Source organism: Lonchura striata, chromosome Z, assembly GCF_046129695.1.
Source record: "Lonchura striata isolate bLonStr1 chromosome Z, bLonStr1.mat, whole genome shotgun sequence".
In the NCBI taxonomy this organism is placed as follows: domain Eukaryota; kingdom Metazoa; phylum Chordata; class Aves; order Passeriformes; family Estrildidae; genus Lonchura; species Lonchura striata.
The window spans coordinates 82,337,981-82,359,820 of record NC_134642.1 but is presented as its reverse complement, the minus strand read 5'-3'; the positions used below and the strand labels follow the sequence as shown (position 1 = coordinate 82,359,820).

At 38.7% G+C, this 21,840-nt stretch overlaps 1 protein-coding gene across 1 annotated transcript; it reads right to left on the bottom strand.

Moving 5' to 3' along the window:
- Positions 1–236: 236 nt before the first annotated feature.
- On the bottom strand, positions 237–21,473 carry LOC144248360 (3'-5' RNA helicase YTHDC2-like). The gene is made up of 25 exons (XM_077790447.1): positions 21,452–21,473; positions 21,124–21,323; positions 20,354–20,520; positions 17,832–17,934; positions 16,505–16,661; positions 14,227–14,334; positions 12,984–13,132; positions 12,459–12,594; positions 11,974–12,100; positions 10,953–11,018; positions 9,991–10,169; positions 9,744–9,840; positions 9,580–9,667; positions 9,399–9,479; positions 8,867–8,949; positions 7,833–7,938; positions 7,575–7,694; positions 6,949–7,221; positions 6,354–6,480; positions 5,705–5,910; positions 4,848–5,043; positions 3,630–3,739; positions 1,897–2,186; positions 1,325–1,499; positions 237–539 (listed from the first exon to the last, which is right to left on the bottom strand). Exons 1-25 carry the CDS (start codon positions 21,471–21,473, stop codon positions 495–497), a joined length of 3,411 nt encoding a protein of 1,136 aa, XP_077646573.1. The 3' UTR covers positions 237–494.
- Between the last annotated feature and the right edge of the window lie 367 nt (positions 21,474–21,840).

Sequence of the window (21,840 nt, the reverse complement as noted above, 5' to 3'; positions counted from 1 at the left end):
GGAGAAAATCAGGTCTGGACTTGCCTGTGGCTTCCACCCGCCACTCTCAGCTGCACCAGCGCCGCCTCCCCCGCTACTCCCCAGCGGGTCAGGGCTGCCAGTCGCTGGGACCCCGCGTGGCTCCAGACCGACCACGCTGCTCAGGCTGCTGCTCCACGCGGTGGGCACCAGCTGTCACTGGTATATACACTGCATCGTGAGGCGGTCGCCACACAAAGCACAGACCACAGGCGGTCTCAGATGGCAACTCTTTATTACCGAACATGGCTGACCTTTTATAAACTTTCTAGTTGTTTATACTTCTTCTACCCCAACTATTGGCCACAAAAAATCAACATAACACCACTGGTGAACAGTAACATGACTTTAGTTAACTTTCTAAAAATGCTTTATCCGGCTGCAGTTCTCTCCTTATCTTTCTCCAGTTCTTCTCTTCTCTCAGCCTCCTTGGTAGCAGCCTTGGAGAGAGCTCTTGATCAGCTTCTTCTTGCCTCTCAGCTTCTTTTCGCTCCTTCAGCTAACAGGCCTGCTGTTAGCCCCTTCCACAGTAATTCATCCATGAGGGGCAGGAAACAAGTAGAGCAGAATAGGATTAAAAAGCCTAGTGATTAATTAGAATTGGTTAAAGTCTGACAGATGATGACACCAAAATTAATCATCCTAGAGTGTAGCCTACATCACACTACTCGCATTTCTATATTCAGGAAACATGTTTTCTTCCTTTTACGCTGTCTTAATTTAAAAGCTGAAAGATTCAAGAGGAATTACTACATCCTCCAATGAGTCCATGAAGTTTCCTCTGAATGATCTCCTTAGTGTTACTGCAGTCTACTATTCAAGTACACAGGGACAACTGTCACAGTAATCTCATTAAAAATGTGTGCCTTGTTAAAATAACCATCACAAAAATCAGTCATAGTAAGGCAGGTAAGACAGAATCAGTATTGATATTGAAAATCTATTATGGATGCAGAGAAAGGCAGAATCCAAAAACTTCAGAAGTGTGTATATAATATACTCATTTAGTTGAAAAAAACTTATACATGTTTATTAGAACAAGTTTGGGGTTTTTTTTAAATCTAATTTTTTCTACTTTGGATAGCTTTACCTCAGCAGTCCACGAATTATTTTTGCTGTATTAAACTAGTGAAACAAGGATATTTAGTCTAGATTTTTAAATTCCAGAAGGAAGTATTATGCAGTGTTACAAATGAAAAGCTACGTTAGGTTCCTAATTTATCAGTAAAATACCTAACTGCAGAATGGTATCAGCAAGAAATTCTATTACTTTGGAAGAGCAGGGTGGTATGTTAGAGAACTCTACCTTTCCAGACACTGGAGAAGGAGTAGCACAGGGGCTGGAATAGCTACTGCTGTCTGCAGGCTTCACTGAGGACTGAGCTGATCTGTCATCTGAGGATTGGCTGGAGAGCAAAATGTCATTTTCTTTGTACTTCTTTGGCTGGTGAAGTGCAGGAGAAGTAGATTTCACTGAAACCCTACAAAGGACATACCTTGAGTTTCACAAGCAGTCACTGAACAACTTACATCGACCTGTCAGCCTACTGCATGACCACATGTATTACAGCAACTACAAAATCTATTAAAGCCTAACTAAACTCATACTGACCATTCATTGCTGTTTAATGCTACTGTTAAACTTCTTCTGCTACTTCTCAAACATCACAATTCATGGACAATATTCCTGACTGCTCTCTCAAACAGCAGCCCCAGGTATGAAATATTTCTCTTTGGGATTACAATGCAGCATACAACAGTATAACACCTTCCAGCTGTACTTCCGCTGTTTCCACCTCCTATTACTAGCAGAAACTTTAGTGATACTTGTATACATAAACTGCAACCTACAGTGAGGAGAAGACCTCAGCATCTTACTTTTCAGCATGAGAGGAGTCAGACAATTCTGTTTCTGTTGAGCTTTTTCTGCTGCTGGTTGACTTCCATGTAGATGCCAAAGGAAATTCTTCAGAAGTCACAGGCCTTGGTCTCTGGCCAATTCCTGAAGGCTGCTGCAGACCTGCAGACTGTTCTTCAGCACTCAGAACAGCTGTAATTGCTCTTACAGTTGTTTCATCAACCTGAGACTGCAGCTTAGAAGGAGCTCGCATACGACGCAGAAACAAGCTGTGCCACTTCTGCCTGAGTTGCAGCAGCATACCAGCAGCCTGTAATAAATTCCAATCCTGTTAAATACTGATGAAAATTAGATCACACAGGCAAGAGAACCCTGTCTTTTCCCTATCAGGCAGCACCTGGCATTCTAATATAAACAGGGCCCACAATTAAAGGCAAGACTAAGGTCTTGGGGAAGGGGAATAATCCATATTTAAACTAAGATGTTAATTTGCTTTCTTTTCCTTGGGTACAAGGTCATTTTGGAAACATTTCATTTAGCTCTGTACTAAACTTAGCTTTGTATTGTAATTCCACAGACTTTTTTTTCCCTTCTTTTCTTTCAAGAAAACCCAGTTTTTTCATGCTTTATGCCCTTCCTTGCAAGTCAGTCTCTACTCATGCACTCTTCAGTCATAGTTGATGGAAAAGAGCTCTAAGTGATATTTTTCTTACATAGACACCTGGTCAAATGTAATGACTAAATTCAGAAGACTATTGTCTAATTCTGCTACCAGAAATGCTTCCATTACAATAAATTTTAAAAAATCACTCTTCTGGACATGACTAGGAGAGAGAGTATTATTATTAGAGTTGGTAAAGTTGTGTGTTTCATGACCCATAAACTACCTCCTACCACAGCCACAGCTCCTCAATGACATAAAGACTTCTATTTCAAAGAGGATTTGAAATTTATCCTTCCAAAATCTGACAGCAACTTTCTCTCAGCAACTTCAGCTTCAAGTGCTCCTTTTTTGATCTGATTTTGGTTATCCTCTCAGAGAAAGAAGAACACAATATGCCAATGTGACTGTTCTCTCAGCTCCAGTTCAGATTTTGGCTTATCCCAGCTTGTGCTATGGTCTGATGGAGCACCATGCAGGCAGGACAGGAGGCCAGAAGGAGCAGAAGGGCCCTTATGCTGTCACTGTCACCTGCAGCTTGCTGTCCCTTGCACCCATCATTTTTTGTCTGCCAGTCTCTTCAGAATCTGCTGACTTGTGGAAAGGGACAAAACTGCCAAGCTCAGATATAAAACATCATATTGCCCAGAAAGTTTTTGAAACAGACCCAACAGCATCTGGATTGCTGAGGCTTTCCTGCTCCCTTTTGTGAGAGACAGGACACCCACACCAATATGGAGGAAGAGGGATGAGCACTCTCACTGTTGACTTAGGTGACTATTCTCTTTCTTTCTGCTGACAGGTAAAAGAAGAGAAAGGTATGGGTGACAGGTGATCAAACACTGCAACTTGGATTTTGAATACACAAATTCATGCAACAGACAACTCTGTGCCAAAGGGGATTGAAGCCGTTTAATTCTTAATGAGCTTGTGAAGTAAAGGTTAAATCACAGAGTACCTAGTTCGAGAGACCCAAATGGACCATGACATTCTTGGAGAAAATTCTTGGCTACTCAAATGTTACAAAAACCTTTTCACATCTTTTTACAATTCCTCTACATGAAGCAAACCCAGGAGTAATTTCTTACTTACTTCAGGGTCCAGTTTGAGATGGAGCCATTCATCCAGCTTCAGCAGTGCCAGATCAGCAGATGTCCTGTCCTCATTCTCACTGTCACTGCTATCATTAGATACCCCTCCCCCTGAATTAAAGACAAAAGGTTCATTAGAATTTCCATTTTTTTCTACTATTATTTCTATACAAAAACCCACATACTACTGTATTACCAGCAATATTTTTCCTTCTAAAATTGACTTTCAATGTAAACATTTGTAAAACTACCTCTTCTTTTCTGCAAATACACTGCAAAGTCTTTGCTCCAGATAGCAGCAATCAAGTAGCCAGACCTGCTGAAGGTCCTACTATGTAAAAACCTGGATTGATATGATGTGACCCAACTCATGTACCTTCACCAGTATTCACAGGCCACTATACAACTTTTGCCTAAAGCTGTTTGCAAAATCACACGTGCCTCTATTTCCTAGTAAAACAGCAGAGTTAAAGACCTAGTAAGAAAAAAAAAAAATATATATGGCTATTAATTAGGATTCTTTATTTTTCTTAAGTGCAATTCAGTCAGCATGAGCACTACTCTAAGGTTCACAGTTTAAAAGCAAGACAGGAAAGCTTTAGAAATAAGTTGGACTTTTAGTCTGATTCAAACTATGACAACTAGAAGCAGTTATTTTTGCTCCCATTCCAACAGGACTCAATTTAAATGAGAAGTAAGAAGGAAATGTATATATATTCCCTATTACTTACAGTTAATAGTACAGTTAACTGAAATTAAAAATTATCAGTAGAACATATCTTGAAAATGTATGTGTTAGCTAGAAGCAACATGACTTGTTTGCCATACTGACTGTTTCTAAATTATTCTGTTTGAATAATCTGGTTCAATGTATCAAATAAAGTAGTCTGTAGAAAAAGAACATGCATACTACACTTCTCAGTACCAGTACTACAGTTCTCATTAGACATTGTGGCTGCGTTCTTTCCTTACAAACTACACTGCAGTTTCTGAGACCCTACAACTGTGTAATTTATGGACTTGAATAGGTAAGGAATCCCAAAATGGAGAGATTTGTTACAGAACCAACAAACTCTTCCTGAATAGCTACAGGAATTATAACAGGCGCTGTTTCCAGAATCAGACAATACATGTATTAAATATTACTGGAAAATAAGCTCTGCATGTCACACGCTGATGTATACCAATGGGAACATCCCAAATCCAGACTCCAGTGTACCTCGAAAGGATGAAGATGCCTGCAAGGCATTACTTGGTAGTCTGGCTGGTCCACAGAAGAGGGCCACGGTGACAGGTGTCACAACAGAGCAGCACCTGATGTTTGCTGTCTTGTGAGCTCTCGTCATTTCGTCATATATAAGCCAGTCTGTGGGGAGGGCCTGGATGGCTGCAGCTTGTCCATTTGCTGGGGCAATCTGTGCAAGAGCAGGTAACTGTAATTAATGTAAATTTGAATGTATTTTTCATTTTATCCGGAGACACTGTGGATGCCTCAACCTGGCAGTGCCCAAGGCCAGGCTGGGTGGGGCTCTGAGCAACCTGGACTAGTGGAAGGCGTCCCTGCCCATGGCCAGGGTTGGAATGAGATAAGCTTTAAGGTCCCTTCCAACCCAAACCATTCTCTGATTCTGTATTTTGAGAATTAAATACATCTACAATTATATACATATAAAAATATACATGCACTTAAAAAAGTGTGAGAGAATTCAATCAGATTCATCAATTATCCTACCATGATAAAACAAAATATGCTGCTTTAAAAAGAAATGTTAAAAAAAGTTTCAGAGAAAAACTTGCTTTTAAGAATAGGGATCATTGTATCTTTAAAACAATTTTATAGCAGGGCAGTTTTTTTGCCTTTTTGCCTTGTTCCATCTAGAGAAAGGACTAATTGAAAGGATGAAAAAATGAATCAACTCCAGTTCTATCAGCTGGGTAGAACAGTATTTTCTAAAGCTGTAGTGTTAAATGCCTATACTGCTTTTGAAGTACTGACAAATAGGAAAAGACATTTCTAAAACACGTGACAGATTTTAGTGCCCTTTTTTTTGAACTATGAATTCAAAGTGTCTTTACCTTTTTATACTGAGACTGACCAAGAACAGAGGTAGGATGAAATCGCACTTTCTTCTCCTTTGGTTCCGTCAACACCAGGCTGTCTCTGTCTACATGCACAAGATTGGGATACATCCCGGCCACTAAGGCACCTTTAATTACAGCCCAGTTCTCAGAGTTAGTATTAACATCTCTAATATCAGCTCCTCCTCTGGCTCTCACGAAACCTGACAAATGAAAGAGACAAAACAGTGCCATGTTACCTTGTGTTTGCCTCTCAAAAGGAGTCAGAAACTAAAGGTGAAATAAATGACTTTTTTGTTGCATTTTTCACCACTGCCAACCTTAACAGCACCAAGAAGAAACCATTACACTGAAATCCTTCCTGATAAGGGGTTTCATACTGACACAGAATACCACTATTTTCTACAATATAAAGACATTTCCTATGGGAATAATTCATTAAAACATGAAATGCAGTGGCATGTGGAGATGAGGGTGCTTTCAGTTAGATCAGCCACAATTCCTCATCTGCACCATACCCTGCATGAATGTGTGCATGACGGTGTATTTCAAATTAAGGAAAATTACACCAGTGAACACGATTTTTGTTACAATTTCTATATGCTTGACTTTAAAACAATATTAAAATTGTTTCCAACTTCTCTACCTGAGGCTCTAAGCTGGCCAAGCACCTGTGTTCTCATTCCTGCAATGATTTCCATTGTGGCTTGGGATAGGAAGTTCTTTTCACAGAAGGCTCTCTCCCATCCGTCACTGCGTGCCTTCTGCCATGCCTGAAAATGTTTTCACATTTGCCTATTAATTTGAAGGACTTAAACTAAAAACTTCATTTTCTTTAAAGATTACATTTATGTCAATAAAATGAATGCAAAACCCACTCTAAAAGTTAATGTATCAAGCCAGATTATTTTTTCTGTTCAACAATTAGATTCTCTTTATGTGCTCACTCCAGTGATGATTATGTCAAGTTAAAACAATAAATAAAGATCATTACATTAAGATCATGATTCAAAGTTCAGTGTAGTAGGATGCAAAGAGGCACATTGTTGAAACATTCCAAATTTTCTAAGGTTTGAAACAAAACATACTACAAAAAGGGTTCCCTCACAAATTTATGAGTCCAATACACAGGAAAGGCACTAGGCAAAAAGAAACAGTCTGCCACTCTACATCCAACTGGTACATCTGCATTTTGCTTGGGTGATGTGCTGTGATTAGTACTCTCTGAAATGAAAGACTACCTGGAAAACCCTGAGCAGGGCCATGTGGTCACTGAACGTCCCGGCAGCAAAACGCTTCCTGCACAGCACGGCTGCACGCTTTTGGGAGGCCAGCGTGGGCAGCACAAAAGGGTCTTGGCAGGCAAGAGCACAGGCAATGGTCAGAACAGGATCCAGGCACTTCAGAACTACAGCATACAACACCATTTTACCGAGGTGTGGCTCTACAGGTAATTCAGTGAGCTGATAACCAAGCTCAGTGAGATCTTCCCAAGGGTCCATGGCATCTATGGTCTGTTCATAAACAAACAAACAAACAAATAAAGGAGAGGGGGATGGGTACAGTGGACAAAATCAATTTACAGTGAAAGCAAAAAGGATGTGAATAATGGACATTAACTAGACTTGTTTCCAAACACTGAAGAAGCAAGTCAAACTATTAACAGAGACAAGACTTTGAAGCACTCTCTTCCCTTGACATGGAAAAACACATCCCCACACACAATATGAAAACAGACAATAAACAAAACTTCAAAACATCCTTAAGTAATTAAAAACAGCTTCAGTACAAACTGATGTCAGTAAACTGCTACACCACAAGTTTGGGATCAAACACGATTACCATCTAAACCTATTCCTTTTCTGACCTTAAGCATATGCACAGCATTTCTCACAGTTACAGCAGGCGGAGGATCAGGAGCTTTCATAAGAAAGTCTACAACTGGACAATTAATTGGAGCAAGAATTTTCGTGTACAAACAGATCTCCTGCAAGGTAAAAGGCAGAACAAAAAAAGATTACCAAGATTTGGAAGCAGCCGCCAAACACATGATTTGTTGCAATTAACGGTATGGTTTGAGGACATTGTATTTTTTTAAAATTATAGTTTCTAACTGAACACGCACCTGAAGCGGCAGTCTTAGAAGTTCTGGAGATTGAAATTCCAACATATTCTGAAATCGGAGCCTGCTGAAGAGACGAAAGCAGACCCCAGGCTGACAGCGCCCAGCCCTTGAAAATAAAATATGGGAAGTTGTGAAAATGAGGATTTCTTTCTAAAAACAAAACCAAAAGCCAACAAACAGACACAGAAACTCAGAATGAAAAAGAAGAGACACTACCATGAAGAAAGTGTTGTTAAGTCACACGCAAAGTGAAAGTTTTCTAATCATGAATTATTTTTAAGAGTGTGGCAAATTTTTACTGTAATTTTAACCCAACACTGAGAAATCTGGAGAAAGAAAAACAAGGCTTTTCTAATGTAAAGTGCTGTGGGTTTTTTGCTAACCTAAGACCAGTCCAAATCTCAATCATCCTTGGTTGTAAGGAACCAGTTGCAAACTTTCTTGCTTCCCCTCACATCCCCTAAAAAGAAGTGATGCTTGGAATAAAAGGTAGAATAAAGATGAAGTAACTTGTGAGTGAATGAGGGACAGCAAATTCTCTCAGTCATATACATCTATGTGCATACGTGCAGCTTAATGCCAATATGATTGATTAAACAGGCATTTGTTGCTATATAAACTTCTGAGCCCTCACCCACAGTGCTGGGAAGAATATAATCATGGCCTGTTAAGTCATGGATAGCTTGGAGAAAGTGAAATAGGCAGTCCTCTGCCCATAGACATGATGTGAAAACACCCCACTGGACATTGTGACTGCAGGTGCTACGTGGGAGAAAGAGGAAGGAGAACAAATTAATGGGGGGAAAACAACCCAGACCTTTGGGAAATGCCTGAGCATCACTTTTCTACAACTTGGGAGATTATTCCAAGGAAATACATGCTGACGCCTACTCGTCTGCAGAGAACCAGTGTTAGCCTCTATGCAACACAACACCGGAATAGGCCAGGAACAATTACTATGTTGTGTGGTTTATTCTAAACATAAAGGACTGTGGATATCTGCAAAATGGAAACTGCTATGAGGCACTTATTACCTGCCTTTTCTCTGGATAGCACTGGCTTTTGAAATCCACCCCATTTTTAGCACTGTAGCACAACTCAGTGCATCAAAAGACTTCTAGAAAAACAAAGACAGGAATACAAACTGAAAACTCAATAGGGTACATGAAATACAAGTTACTAGTTATTTAGATTACCAACAGAAGTTTTCTAAAAAGTATGAAAGAGTAAGATATACAGCAGCTTCTGACACAAAGGTACCTTCTCAATTTCAAGTGAATTAATGAGGGTATCTCCTTTCTAGTATCTTAATGCTCCACAATTTTTGAAATTCAAGATTTTCAAAGTTTTTTAGACAAATAGCTTACAGAATTTGTCTTAAAACAAATGCATGTTGAAACTTTTCAGAAAGGACTGTTGCCTGACAGGCACTAGCTCTCAGCTAGTAAAAGCTTTTTTTCACTTTACTGTAAAGTAATAAATAAAAAAAAAAAGTTCTCCAAAATTTATGCACTGTGTGTTTTGTGTGTTTTAGAATCACACTAGGAAAATTTAAGGCAGTCCTACCTCTTTCACCTTGCCTGAGTCAATGACAAACACCACATCATTGACTGTTATGCTGGTTTCTGCAATATTAGTAGAAAGAATCTGCAAAGAAAAAAACCCAAAACCACCAAAACTATAGTAACTGTAAAAGCAATGGCAAAATAGGTCATTGTGGCATTGGAAAAAATCCTCTAATACTTGCAATTTTGCGGATGCCAAAAGGTGGACTTTCAAGCACTTTCTTCTGGTCCAAAGTCTGCATACTTGAATGAAGCATGAAAACTTGGTATCTAATGCAAGACAAAAGGGACATTTTAAGGATCCTTAAAAGAAGCAATGAAAAGCCACAGTAACTAAAGGTTTTACCTGTGAGCATTATCAGCAAATCTCTTGTCATCCAAAACAATGCGGTCCCTCAGGCTCACTATCTCATCATACCCAGGAAGAAATATTAAAATTGCTCCTAAAAAAGGAAGTGGGTTTGCAAAGTTAAACAGAAAATTCAAATACATGTCAAATAGCACTCAGAAGGTTTTAACGTTTGTGGATTGCTGAAAAAAGAGCATGATTATCAGAAGTCAAATCCACAACCACTGGTTAGGTATTTACCTACCTGCATCAGAACTATGACAGATGCTGTGAAGTAAGTGCATTATCAGATCCAGATCCACTTTTTCATCATCAAAACTGTGATGATAAGCTGTCAGTAGCTCTCTGTCCTCTGCACTAAGGTCACTAGCACTCTTTTGGACCAGGGAATTTTCATCCATGTTTCCAAATCCGAATGAAGCGCTGTAACAGGAAAATACACCAGAATCAAGGCTGCCCCTTAGGGTTTGCATTGAGCCATCAACTCAAACTTAGATCGAGACCAACATGACTGTTGGTCTTGAATTCTGATGTTTAAGTGTACCAGAAGGGAATCACCATACTATTACTGTTTACTGATTCCAATGTTAACCCAATGAAGGATGCCACTTTATTTATTAGTGTTAACTTGAGTTTTCTTCAACTTCATTGAAACACAACCATAAGCAAAGGAAAGTATAAAGATACTTCTCGTTTATCTGTTCAAGTAAAAATATTTAAGAGATACGTCTTCTCCAAAAATTTCCCACCAGCAGAAACTACACTAAGAGAAATTATAGTAGAGATAATCTTTACAAAACACTACCTTCCAGTATGATAACTGTAAGTTAATCAGAAAATCATTCTTGAATGGCCTAGTGTACACATTACTTCTGTAAATTTTCTTTAATATGCTATTGCATATAAAAAATATAGATAAAAACACATTAGAGATTTGTTTCCAAAATAAGCATGTGAAAAGAAAATGGTACATAGTATAGAATTAGCAAGTTGTGTAAACATAAACAATATGCTATTGAGTACAAACTCTTTTGCTGTTTATTTTTTAAAATATTCCTATTCTTAAAAACAGGTATTGCTATTAAGTCCAGATTTTAGAGCATGAAAAGCTAAAACCTGGTCTGATTAGAACACAAATCTCAAATTTCCCATCACAACTCTTTGTATATCATATACAACTCATTCTGCAAAACAGTTACAGCTTACCTGTAGGATTCCAACAGATGAACAACCTCTGTCTGTCCAAAGTGCCTAGCCCAGTCCACAGCCATCCTGAAATAGTTGCACAAGTGTTTTTATTAGACTTTTCACTTCAAAAGATGCATATGAAGAGCACATCAGGAGAGGCAATTGACATCAGACTTTTGTACCCATTTCTGTATTGACATCAGTACTGTTATTGCTGGATCTGCAACTTCCCATTTGAAAGTGCTTGAATAGGTGTTAACAGCTGACTTTTAGGTGACTACAGTTCTTTACCACAACAGAATGTCAGTTTTACACAGGAGCAAACATGCACAAGGAAGTGAGGAGGAAGAAGGTGCCATTCCTTTAAAAATGGTGCAGAGATCAGACCTGCCTGTTTGCAGTATCCTTGAAGTCATCTCAAGAAGTCACACCTCAGGCATAACATCTGGCTATTTCATGTCTTTCAGAAGCTGTCCTCCTCACTATGCAGTTCACTGTTTTATCTTTAAACTGCATTTCTTCCCCAAGTTATTCAAATGTTAGTACCAAATATCAGACCCCTGGAATCCTAATTCTTATCATTCCATACTACAATTATTTACTGTACTTCCCTGTTTATATGAAGACATACTCCATGACCACAAAACCTGAGTTTCTACAGATTCACAAATATTTTTTACATGCTACAATATATTTAGAAACATAACAGAAAGATCTTCTGATATGTGTAGCTCCATGAAACTAGAATTGCCAAATATTTTGGTCCAATTCAGTAGATTACAGTTGTTCTACTAACCAGTATCTTATACCTACTGAAATAAAGTTTATAGCTCATAATCAAGACCATGTAATTAAGAATTCAATTTAGAATTTACAGAAAACAATGTGATTATGAGGAGTTAGAAATTGTTGAGGCTGTCAAAATCTATAGTTCTTACAGCAGTGTGATAAGTTAGCAAATTAATTTAGATGTTAAAGAATTTTCTTTCTCTCTCCTATATTGACAAATAAATCCATCTTTTGGTTTCTCTCTTTTTACCAGCCATTAGATGATTTGCAGTGGATACTTGCTCCCATGCTGATCAACTGTTCTACTTGACTCAAAAAGCCTCTCCCTGAAGAAATCATCAGAGCAGTCGCACCAGTTTCACTGTGCTTATAATCAACTGAGAAGTAAAAAAAAAAAAAAAAAAAATCCAGCAAACCCAGTAGAAATGTTATTTTTTCATCTAAATATAGTACAAATACTGCTTTCAAATTCCAGCCCAAAGAAAATTTGTTTCCTCACTTTATCTCTGAAGTTAGTTCATATGAATTCTACACTGTTTTAGAAACACACTTCTGTCAATACTTCAAAACAACAACTAACTGAACAACTCATTATTTTTGCTAGCCCTATCATTTTTTTCAGTTGGCATCAGAATGCAAAGGTAACACCATTTGAAACTGGAGATAAAAGTAGCCATAAAAATCTAAGTACATCTGAGGTTGCTTTTTTCTTATGTAATAACACATGAAACTTACCACTGACATTTTCAGTTAAAATAAGATTTAACAGCTGAGCAAACGAATCAGTATCTTTATGCAACCAGATGTCAGAAAGACAGGAATCCATTTCTTTTACTATCCACGGTTCAAGGCAATTCACATCTTTTTCAGTCTGAAAATAAAAAACAATATTGAAAGCTTAATCTTTTCCAAGAGTTGTCTTTATTCTCATACATTACCCACAAAGAATTGGAATGGTTATTTTTCCCAGCAGCAACAGAAACCCAGCACTCAGGCATCGGTTCATGCATTGATTTTGTCACACGCAAGTACGAACACAATGGCAGTCGAGCCATTTGATCTGAGGAAAAGCTGTGTGCAACCACCCGAACTGAAGAGCACACTTCAGCTAGAGCCGTTCATCCTCATCAAGTAATCTTTAAAATACGTTAATGTCTTGAAAGACTCGATAGAACTTTAGAAAACAGATTTTAAATGGCTAGTAATACAACACAAATATAAACACCTATAACATCTCTTCTGACAAAAGAAAAAACTTACCAGTTGATTAAATACTGTGTCACTGCCATCATCCAACCGTTTGTACTCCTCATTTGTCCTTGGAACCGATTTTTGTCTCCGAGATGTCCCTTTGTTAGTGTTATCTTGAGCTGAACACCACTCATCAAAAGTGTTCTTCTGTTTCTCTTCTAGAATGCAAAGTATTCCCCAAGAAAGTTTTAGAGTCATATTTATTATCCATTGTTTTCTACTAAAAAAGTTAGTTACAGCAGGTTTTACCAAGTTTTACCTATTCAACCTCTTTTATTTAGTCTAGAATGCTACTACCAGTCCAACGTAAATGACATGTTTAAGGGTACCCAAAGAGCACCACTGCAAACAAGGGCTATAAAAACAAGGTAAAACCCAACACTTTGGTGTTTAACCCCCCAAACCTCCATTATTCCAAACTACTGCATTGAAAGTATCTCCCTTAAGTAATCACCTTCTACACAATCTCAGACCAGATCTTTTTCCACAAATGGAATTCTGAAGACAAGTGATACAGTCCCTGCATGTAACAACTTACTTTTCTACACTAGTGGAAAAAACATCAGAAAACACCAGTGTCCTAACTGAACTTTTCTGCCCCAGTGATCAGAGATGAGCACTGTGATCAATACCCAGTTAGGACTGGATATTGAATGTTATAGCTTTGGGGTTTGCATTTTTTACTTTTTCTTTAAATAATCACTGGGATCATTACTTTCAGTTGCCAGGAAAACTTCTGAAGCAGTATCTACTTAATCAACTTCAAACCAATGATGTATAGCTCAAGACTGTTAACACTTAAAAAAATACATCCATGCTGAAGAAAGCAGTGAAAAATGTTAGTGAAGGAAATACCTTGTCCATTTAGTGCAAGATGTACAAAATCATGCCTGCTTTAATAGCTGCACTTTAATTTGCACCCAAAGGTACAGAGCATCCTATGCTTCTTTAGTATTCATGTGGGCAGAGCCCCCAGTTATATATAACTCTACAGCATAATAATTAGAAAAAGATGACATTTATCAACTGAGTGAAAACAGAATGCAACCACTGAATCAAAGTGATTTTTTTTCTTTAATTGCATAAACTATTTCCATAATGTAAATATTGAGAGCTTAAAGATACTTGTTGTCATCTAATCACACTCATTTAATCTCCTGACTCTGGAATTTCAACAGAAAATAATTCTGTTAATTGTTTGTTCAATCAATGATTCTCATTGCCAACCCTTAGAATTAACAAGTCCACTGACCTTGCTGCTTCTTTTCTTTGTACTTCACCATCTCTTTGTTTGTATACCCAGTGCTTCGTAAAATGTCCTCCAGAAACATCTCTTTAACTTCAAAAGGTCTCCCTTGGACTAAAATAGAAAAAATCTGTAAAAGATCATATATTCACCAGCTTCACTTACAGAATTAATTTTTTAAAAAAACTACCTTCACTGGAGTTTATTTTTCTCAAAACTGTACAAAATAAAACATTTCCAAAATCAAATGCCACCTTGCTTCTCCTCAACCTCTTCAATTTTATGAAGTGTTCCAGCAGGAGATGTTCATAAGATTGACAGTTATTAACTACAATTTTTTGAAAATGAGAAAAAGAAAACAGCCGTTTTTGTTTAGGCTTACAAACAAGAACTTGCCATGTAAGTCTGCCATCTGGATTAAAAATGTAATTAATTAATAAGCAATTAATACAGCTTTTTGCAAGGTTCCACACAGAGACAGTACATCTTTGTACTGAACTACTTTCTTTTCATGAGAATCATGTGAGAAGGCAGCCTTATCTCCATGTCCTCAACTAATTCAGCAAAGCTGAGCTTTCTTTACTGAATACTTCTGGACAGATGAGACATCCCAGCGGCCTTTATCTTCTGATAATTTATCCCGATTTCTTTTTCAACAGGACTGTTTTCTAGACCTTATCTGTCGACATTGCAGGATGCTTTTTGAATGAAGATTAAAATCTCTACAGTTTGATTTCTTCTTCCTTAACCTGACTCGGGAACACTCAGGATTTTCCTTCAGAAAGAACAATCCACAATTCACATACTTTTAGAAGCTGTCACAGAGGAAGCCTTCCAACACTGATCACAAACTCTGTGTACTACAGCGATCCACAGCTACAAAATGTGGTTTCTGTGGTCAGGATTTTGTATTGCTGAAGGAGACTCAAACCTTGTATATTACATTAACAGACAAAGCCACTTCTTTTAATTCTTAAATTAACCAAAAAAAAAAAAAAAAAAAAAAAAAACGGGAAAAAACCATCTTTTGAATTGTTATTGGCCTGTTACATAACCAGCACAAACACTGTGGTAAACTGGAGAGATTGGGAGAGATTGACAGCAGATTTTCCAACACAAATTGACCGATCTGAAAGAACAGGAAACTGCAAAAAGACTAAACTGGAAAGTCATACAACAATCACAACTGAGGCACTCCCTTGCAAAAAAAATTCAGAGCACATGAAATCACGTGTAATTTCCAGATTCCCGTCTCCAACAAGCTGCAAACCTTATTCAACTGGGCAGAAATTCAAAACTGAGAACTAAACACTTCCATCTGCAAAAAAAGGAAGGAAAAAAAGGTTTCCTCCTCACAAACATTTGCTAAAATAAACCAGTAAGCAATCCCATTTCCTAAAACCGTTGAGATTTTTTTAAAAAAGGCTGACATGCAGAGAGTCTACATGATTGTCAGATAAAGCATTTCTCTTAAAAGCTACTTTTCAAAACACATTAAAGTTGGACATTACTGTTGAAAAAGTAAGAGGATTGCAAGGTGCCAGAGGAGGTCACCCATGCAGAAAACCTGCAAACCAGGAGGGTGGGGCAAAAACCGCAAACCCACAAAAACTCCCCATCTCCCACGCATTTACATTTTGCCTTTACTAAAGATCAGTCAAATGAAATTAAACCAGCAAATAATGGTAACTTTTCTTTGCATTTGAATGTAGTCTAACTGCAGGTAACCGAGTCTGCAAACAAAGTGAAACTGGATGTCTTTTCTGAATATTTACCTAGATGAACAACTACTAATTTTCCTTAAATCAGAGAATCATGTGATTCTTTTTTCATGTGAAACCCAATCTGCCTAAGCCTGTATTTCTGAACTGAACTTGTACAGTTATCTGTGTTTTATCCAGTAACCAGTAACAACCTTCACAAAGCCTGAAGAGTAAGATCCTACTGGAATGCACTAATATATATCACACTCATGTAGCTCCTAAGTCCTGTATCAGCATGAAGACAGAACTTCAATAACCTCTTCCTACTTCTTCAATTAAGAGTGGAGGGGGGGCAGGATGTACCTGCATTTACAGAACTCCCAGGGACTAGAACACTTCACTTTGAATGAGGTGCAAACAGTCAAGAAATAAGAAACCTGCATACAGAAAGAACAAGGATTCCTGTAATTCTCAGTGTATTAATCATGTGCCTTTCCTCAGAATAATTTGCTACAGTTTAGTAAGATCTGTGAGTCTCAGGGCAGGTATACTCAGACTTAAGAGTTAAGATCGAGACTTACTATGTATTACTGGGCAGCTTCCAAAATACCTAATAAAGAGATTTGTGTCTAGAGCAGCACTAGAGAGAATTAGTTTTAAATTATTCTGGTTTTGCAGCACGTCTCTCAGTTTTATTAGCAAGAAGTCGCTGAACCTATCCCTCTCATGTACTTCATCCTGTAACAAAAGGGGAAAAAAAAGAGATGAAAAACCATCACAGATTCAGGATCACAACTTCTGACAAAAACAAACTTCTCTAAAAAAAAAATACATGTTTTGGTGGCACATTACAGAGGCCTTAAAATGTGTGAGTCCAGTTTAAGTAATAGGTTTTTTTAAAAAAACTATCCATAAAGAAACAAAAATGCCTCAAAAAGTTTTTATCCACACTGAGTGCCTTCCAACACTGAAGCTGTAAACACCTTAACTTTAGAGGCTAAAGTGTGTATCTGAAACCTCTCTGATTTTGTATTTGAAGCCGAATTTCAAGAAAACACCACAAACTACAAATCTTATTTTAATAAATTCTCACTTCACCACTGATAAGCATTTAAAGAAATGTATGACACCACAGAATCAGAAAAACAGACAAATTGATTAGACAAGTCATACACAAAGCCTGTAGGTTAAGGCACATAACTGATTAATCATCTTTTTCATTCTTCTGTTTTGATTTATATTATGAATGAAGGAAACAAGGACTCAAAATACAAAGTTTGTAGGCTGACATCAAGAATGTATAGATCATTCTCATGCTTTTTTAACTTTGATAAACAGGCAGGCACCTAAACTTACCTTTTCATCTTCAGTACTTAAATCTTGCCAAAAACATTCTAGTTCCCTTTACTTATTCAATTCCATCACAGGAATACTGACATAATCACAAATGAACAATCTGAATAATTTGCTAGCAATTAGACTCCACATTATCTAGAAAACTCTGGGCAAACAAATGGACTGAAAACCTGTATTGCTAAAACAAATGGGAAGAGAAATTCTGACACAATCACATTGAACCACATCAAGGTAAGCCTCCCTATGGATTTTCTGCTGACCACAGAAGTTCAGAAAAATTTACATTTCTGTCCTTCTCCACTCCTCCTGATTCCACACTTAATCATTGGCATGAAAATAAGATATTTTTACAGGAAAAACGCAAACACACAGAAAAACACCAAACTGCACAAAACATGCATTCTACTCTTTGAAGTCTTTAAAGTTGATTCAGATTCTACCAAACAAAAACACCTGAAATGCTCAGCAAATTTAAGTAAAACAAATGAGGACCTCATTTTCCAAAGCAATACATATTGCTCCACCCCACGTGAAAGACCACAGGATGCTTACCACAATAACATGGGTCACGGTGGAGAGAGTGCTGTCTCCTGCCATCAGCGTGCCAAGGAGCATGTCATTAGTGCAGAATGTTACCAGCGTCTTTGGAGAAACCCTATGGATCACATCACAGAGACAACTCAGGGGTTTGCACCATTTAAAGCTTTCCATGGATCAAAAATTAAAGCAGCTGCTGACCAGAAGAGATATTACGGTTCTCTCCTCAAAAGATTCATGCACACCACTTGTTTTTAAACTGTGCCTTTTCCCAGACATTTCCTAACAATTTGTAGTGCTTGCGCCCCAAAACTCTGGACAATAGATTAATTGGAAGAATAAGATTCAATTTTAATAAATAAGGAAGTAAAAGTAAACTGTGAAGAAACCCTGCACGTCATTCATTTTACTAGAAAATTCCATGTGGAAAACCAGGTTCCAATTCCTCAGCCTGTGCTTGGATATAGCCTTTGTACTTGTCAACACGTGGTGGGATGAGCCTGTCTGGACGCCAGGTGCCTACCCAAGCCACTCTATCTGTCCTCTCCATGGGCAGGGGAGAGGAAACACAACAAAAAGACTCCCAGGCTCCAGAGAAAGACAAGGAGAACGTGGGTCTCTCCCATGGGAAAGTGGGTCCTCCACGAGCTTCTCCAATATGGGTCCTTCCCATGGGCTGCAGTTCTCCAGGAACTGCTGCAGCACAGGTCCTTTTCCACAGGGTGCAGTGCTTCAGGAACAGCTTGCTCCAGTGTGGGACCCCACAGGGTCACAATCCTGACAGCAAACCTGCTTCTGTGTGGCTCCCTCCCCGGGGCCACAGCTTCTGCCAGGAGCCTGTTTCAGCACAGACTTCCCAGAGGATCACAGCCTCCTTCAAGCATCTACCTGCTCCAACACAGAATCCTTCACAGGAGGACCCCTGCTGCACCGCGGACCTCCACGGCCTGCTGGGCCACAGCTGCCTCACCATGGGCTGCACCATGGGCTGCCCTGGCACCTGGAGGATCTCCTCCCCTCCTGCACTGACCTTCCTGTGTGCAGAGCTGCTTCTCTCACATGCTTTCACCGCTCTTCCTGAACCGCTGCCTCTGTTGTGCAGGTTTTCCTCCCCATTTCCCCACTGTCCCAGAGGCACTGTCACCATCGCAGATAGGCTCAGCCTTGGCCAGAGGCAGGTCTGTCTTGGCTGGCACCGGCTCTGTCACACACAGGAGAGGCTTCTGGCACCTCCTCACAGAAGCCTCCCCACAGCTCCCAAAGCCTTGCCTTGAAGACACAACTCATTACAGCTGACTAAATCACAGGGTCATCTGCTTGATCCTCTGGTTTTTCAGGAGGTGAAAATACTGAAATGTTACAATTCTATACCTGGGGCACAGTTAGCTGTCCCAATAAAAACAGCAATTCTCACTACTCCCTCTGCTACTGCCATCCTAAAAGAGCTGAAAAGTTCCTCTGTACTGTACTCTACCGCTTTTCTCTGGAAGACAGTTAAGCAAACCTCTAAACATCTCCACTCCAAATTTCTTTTGTCCACAGCTCAAAATATTGTTATCTCTCCCTTACAGTGTTTCCCTGGAGTAATTGTATTGATTTTTCTCAAGCTGGATTTTCTGCACTGCTTCCAGTAATTCTACCATTTTCACCTGACTTTGCTCTTCTTCTGCCAGCATAGTACTTCCATTTATTAATCATCCAGCTTATTTGTGACACATTTTCACCAGCTCTTCTAATCTCTTAATATCCTTGTGAGCTTTCATACACATATTTGAATTCTTATTGTGGCTTCATTTTTCAAGTGCTTTCATTTTCACCAGCTATGTGTTATCTTTGTTCACTCAAGCAACACAACCTTTGGCCATCTTCTGGTCACTCATATCTCAACTGCTGGCCCTTCCCTGAAATGTCATTTTGCTACATGGTGCAAAGATGTAAAAACCCCAACCAATCCATTCATGCTCTGCTTTACAGACAAACTCATCAAGTGATACTGAAATCTCTTACTTTTGCATCACTTCATGTTTTAAACACAGAAGCTGAAGAAGAGTACATTTAATCCAGACTAGACTGATAAATAATGCTCAGCTTCATCAGTCACATTCCAATTTTTTTGTTTTCCCTTTTATGGCTCCTATCAACTCTCACTACTTAACATTAGTTACAGCATGCTGGTTTTCACACCTACCTTCAAAGCTTGCAGACCTTTTGGATCCACACATGTTAAAAGCAGAGAGGGGGGGGAAAAAAAAGAAGAAAGTGTAGACTTGATCTGAAAATCAGACAAGGATTTCCATGCATACGCTCCACAGAAGAAATCAACAGAAAATACCCGAGATTCAGTTCTGTAAGACAACCTTCTACATGAAACTGCAAAACACAGGAAGAAAGCCATCCTTTTCACTCTTACGTATTCCTTACCTGCAGTAACGTATCCCACCTGTGAGGCTGCAACACAAACATACTGCAGTTTCAATGTACACAAGATTCACAAGACCAACACAAGATCAACCGACACTTAGAAGTACCATTGGTACCTGCTCTCTAACCGGATCTGGTAACCAATTGTCTGGCCAATCTTCTCTCTTCTTTCTGCTGCCACTCTTTCAGCCACTGCAACAGCTGCTAAACGTCTTGGCTGAGTACAAAACACACGACAGGGAGTTCCATTCTTGTAGCAGTCATCAAGGATAAATTGAGGGATCTGTAAAGAAGTGGTTCAAATTTGCTTTTTGAGAAAGTCACAGCTTTGTTAGCACAGGGAAGCCATTAACTGCACATCAATATTGCACACTGCAAAAGACTTTTCATTACAATTATCAAAGCAAGCATATCTGAATCAGCAGAAAATAAATTTCTAAGTATAACCTATTTAGGTTTTTTTAAAAGAAAAACCTTACAGTGCCTCCCTCCTGCTTCAGAGAAATCTAAAAAAAAACCAAAGCCCTGTAGATAATCTCACATTTTAACACAAAAAAACAGATTACTCTGGATACTAAGAACAGAACTAGCCTTAGAAGAAAAAGGGTTCTACAAACATCACAGCTACTTTCCCTTCAATATTTTGTATTATTTTAATGAAAAAATGGTATCCACCAGAAAATTGTAAGGAATCATTTATGCTTCTAGTACCTATCTAGAGGCTTAGTGTTTCAAAAGCAAAATTAACTGGAACAACATTTTCAATCACATAGGAAAAGGAAAGCCTTAAAATAGCATCAAAGTACCCCATATCACAAATGTTACACAATTGGCATTAGTTTAGAATAAATACTGTTACAGTTTTTATTTCATTGAAGCAACATACCTGCGTCGTTTTTCCCGATCCAGTCTCTCCTATAATCAAAACAATTTTATTGTCCTTTATGGTTTGGACAATTTCTTCCTCTTTTTCAAGAACTGGTAGTGACTGCCTGAAGGAATCAAACTCTGATTCCCCTCTTTTCCCTGGGACCTGGGGGATACCATCATTAAGTCGACCACTTGTCTTGTTTACTTCTTTCTTTTCTGTGAAGACAAGTTAAAAGTTTATTTATGCAGACACAGAGGAAGGTCACAAAAACACTGCTCAAAAATTGTACTTAAAAATTAACATTGCTGGCTTTTTATGCATCCCTGTGGGTAAAGTGACAAACCCATCACACATTTAGACGTCATATTTATAGCATGTCCTGCAGTGCTTGGAATAGATATTTTTTCAAAACAGTTATTACTTTCATGGGTATTTTGAAGAAAACCAGACTCTTCCAGAGCATTGCTCCAAGTCAAAAAAGCCTACAAAGAGCAAAAGGAGAAACAAACTAAACCAGAGAATACCAGCCTGGTGTATTTTGGTGGCCTTTGTATCTGCGCCCACATTTCACACCTGCAGTTCCCTCTAGAAATACACGCTGACAGAGTTAAACCTTTAAGCTATTCCACACGTTTGCCTGAAATCATACCAATGCAAGCATGCTGTATCAAGAGCCCTGGCCCCCACACAGCAGTGCGATGTGTTAGAGAGCAGTGCCTAAGTAGCCAAAAA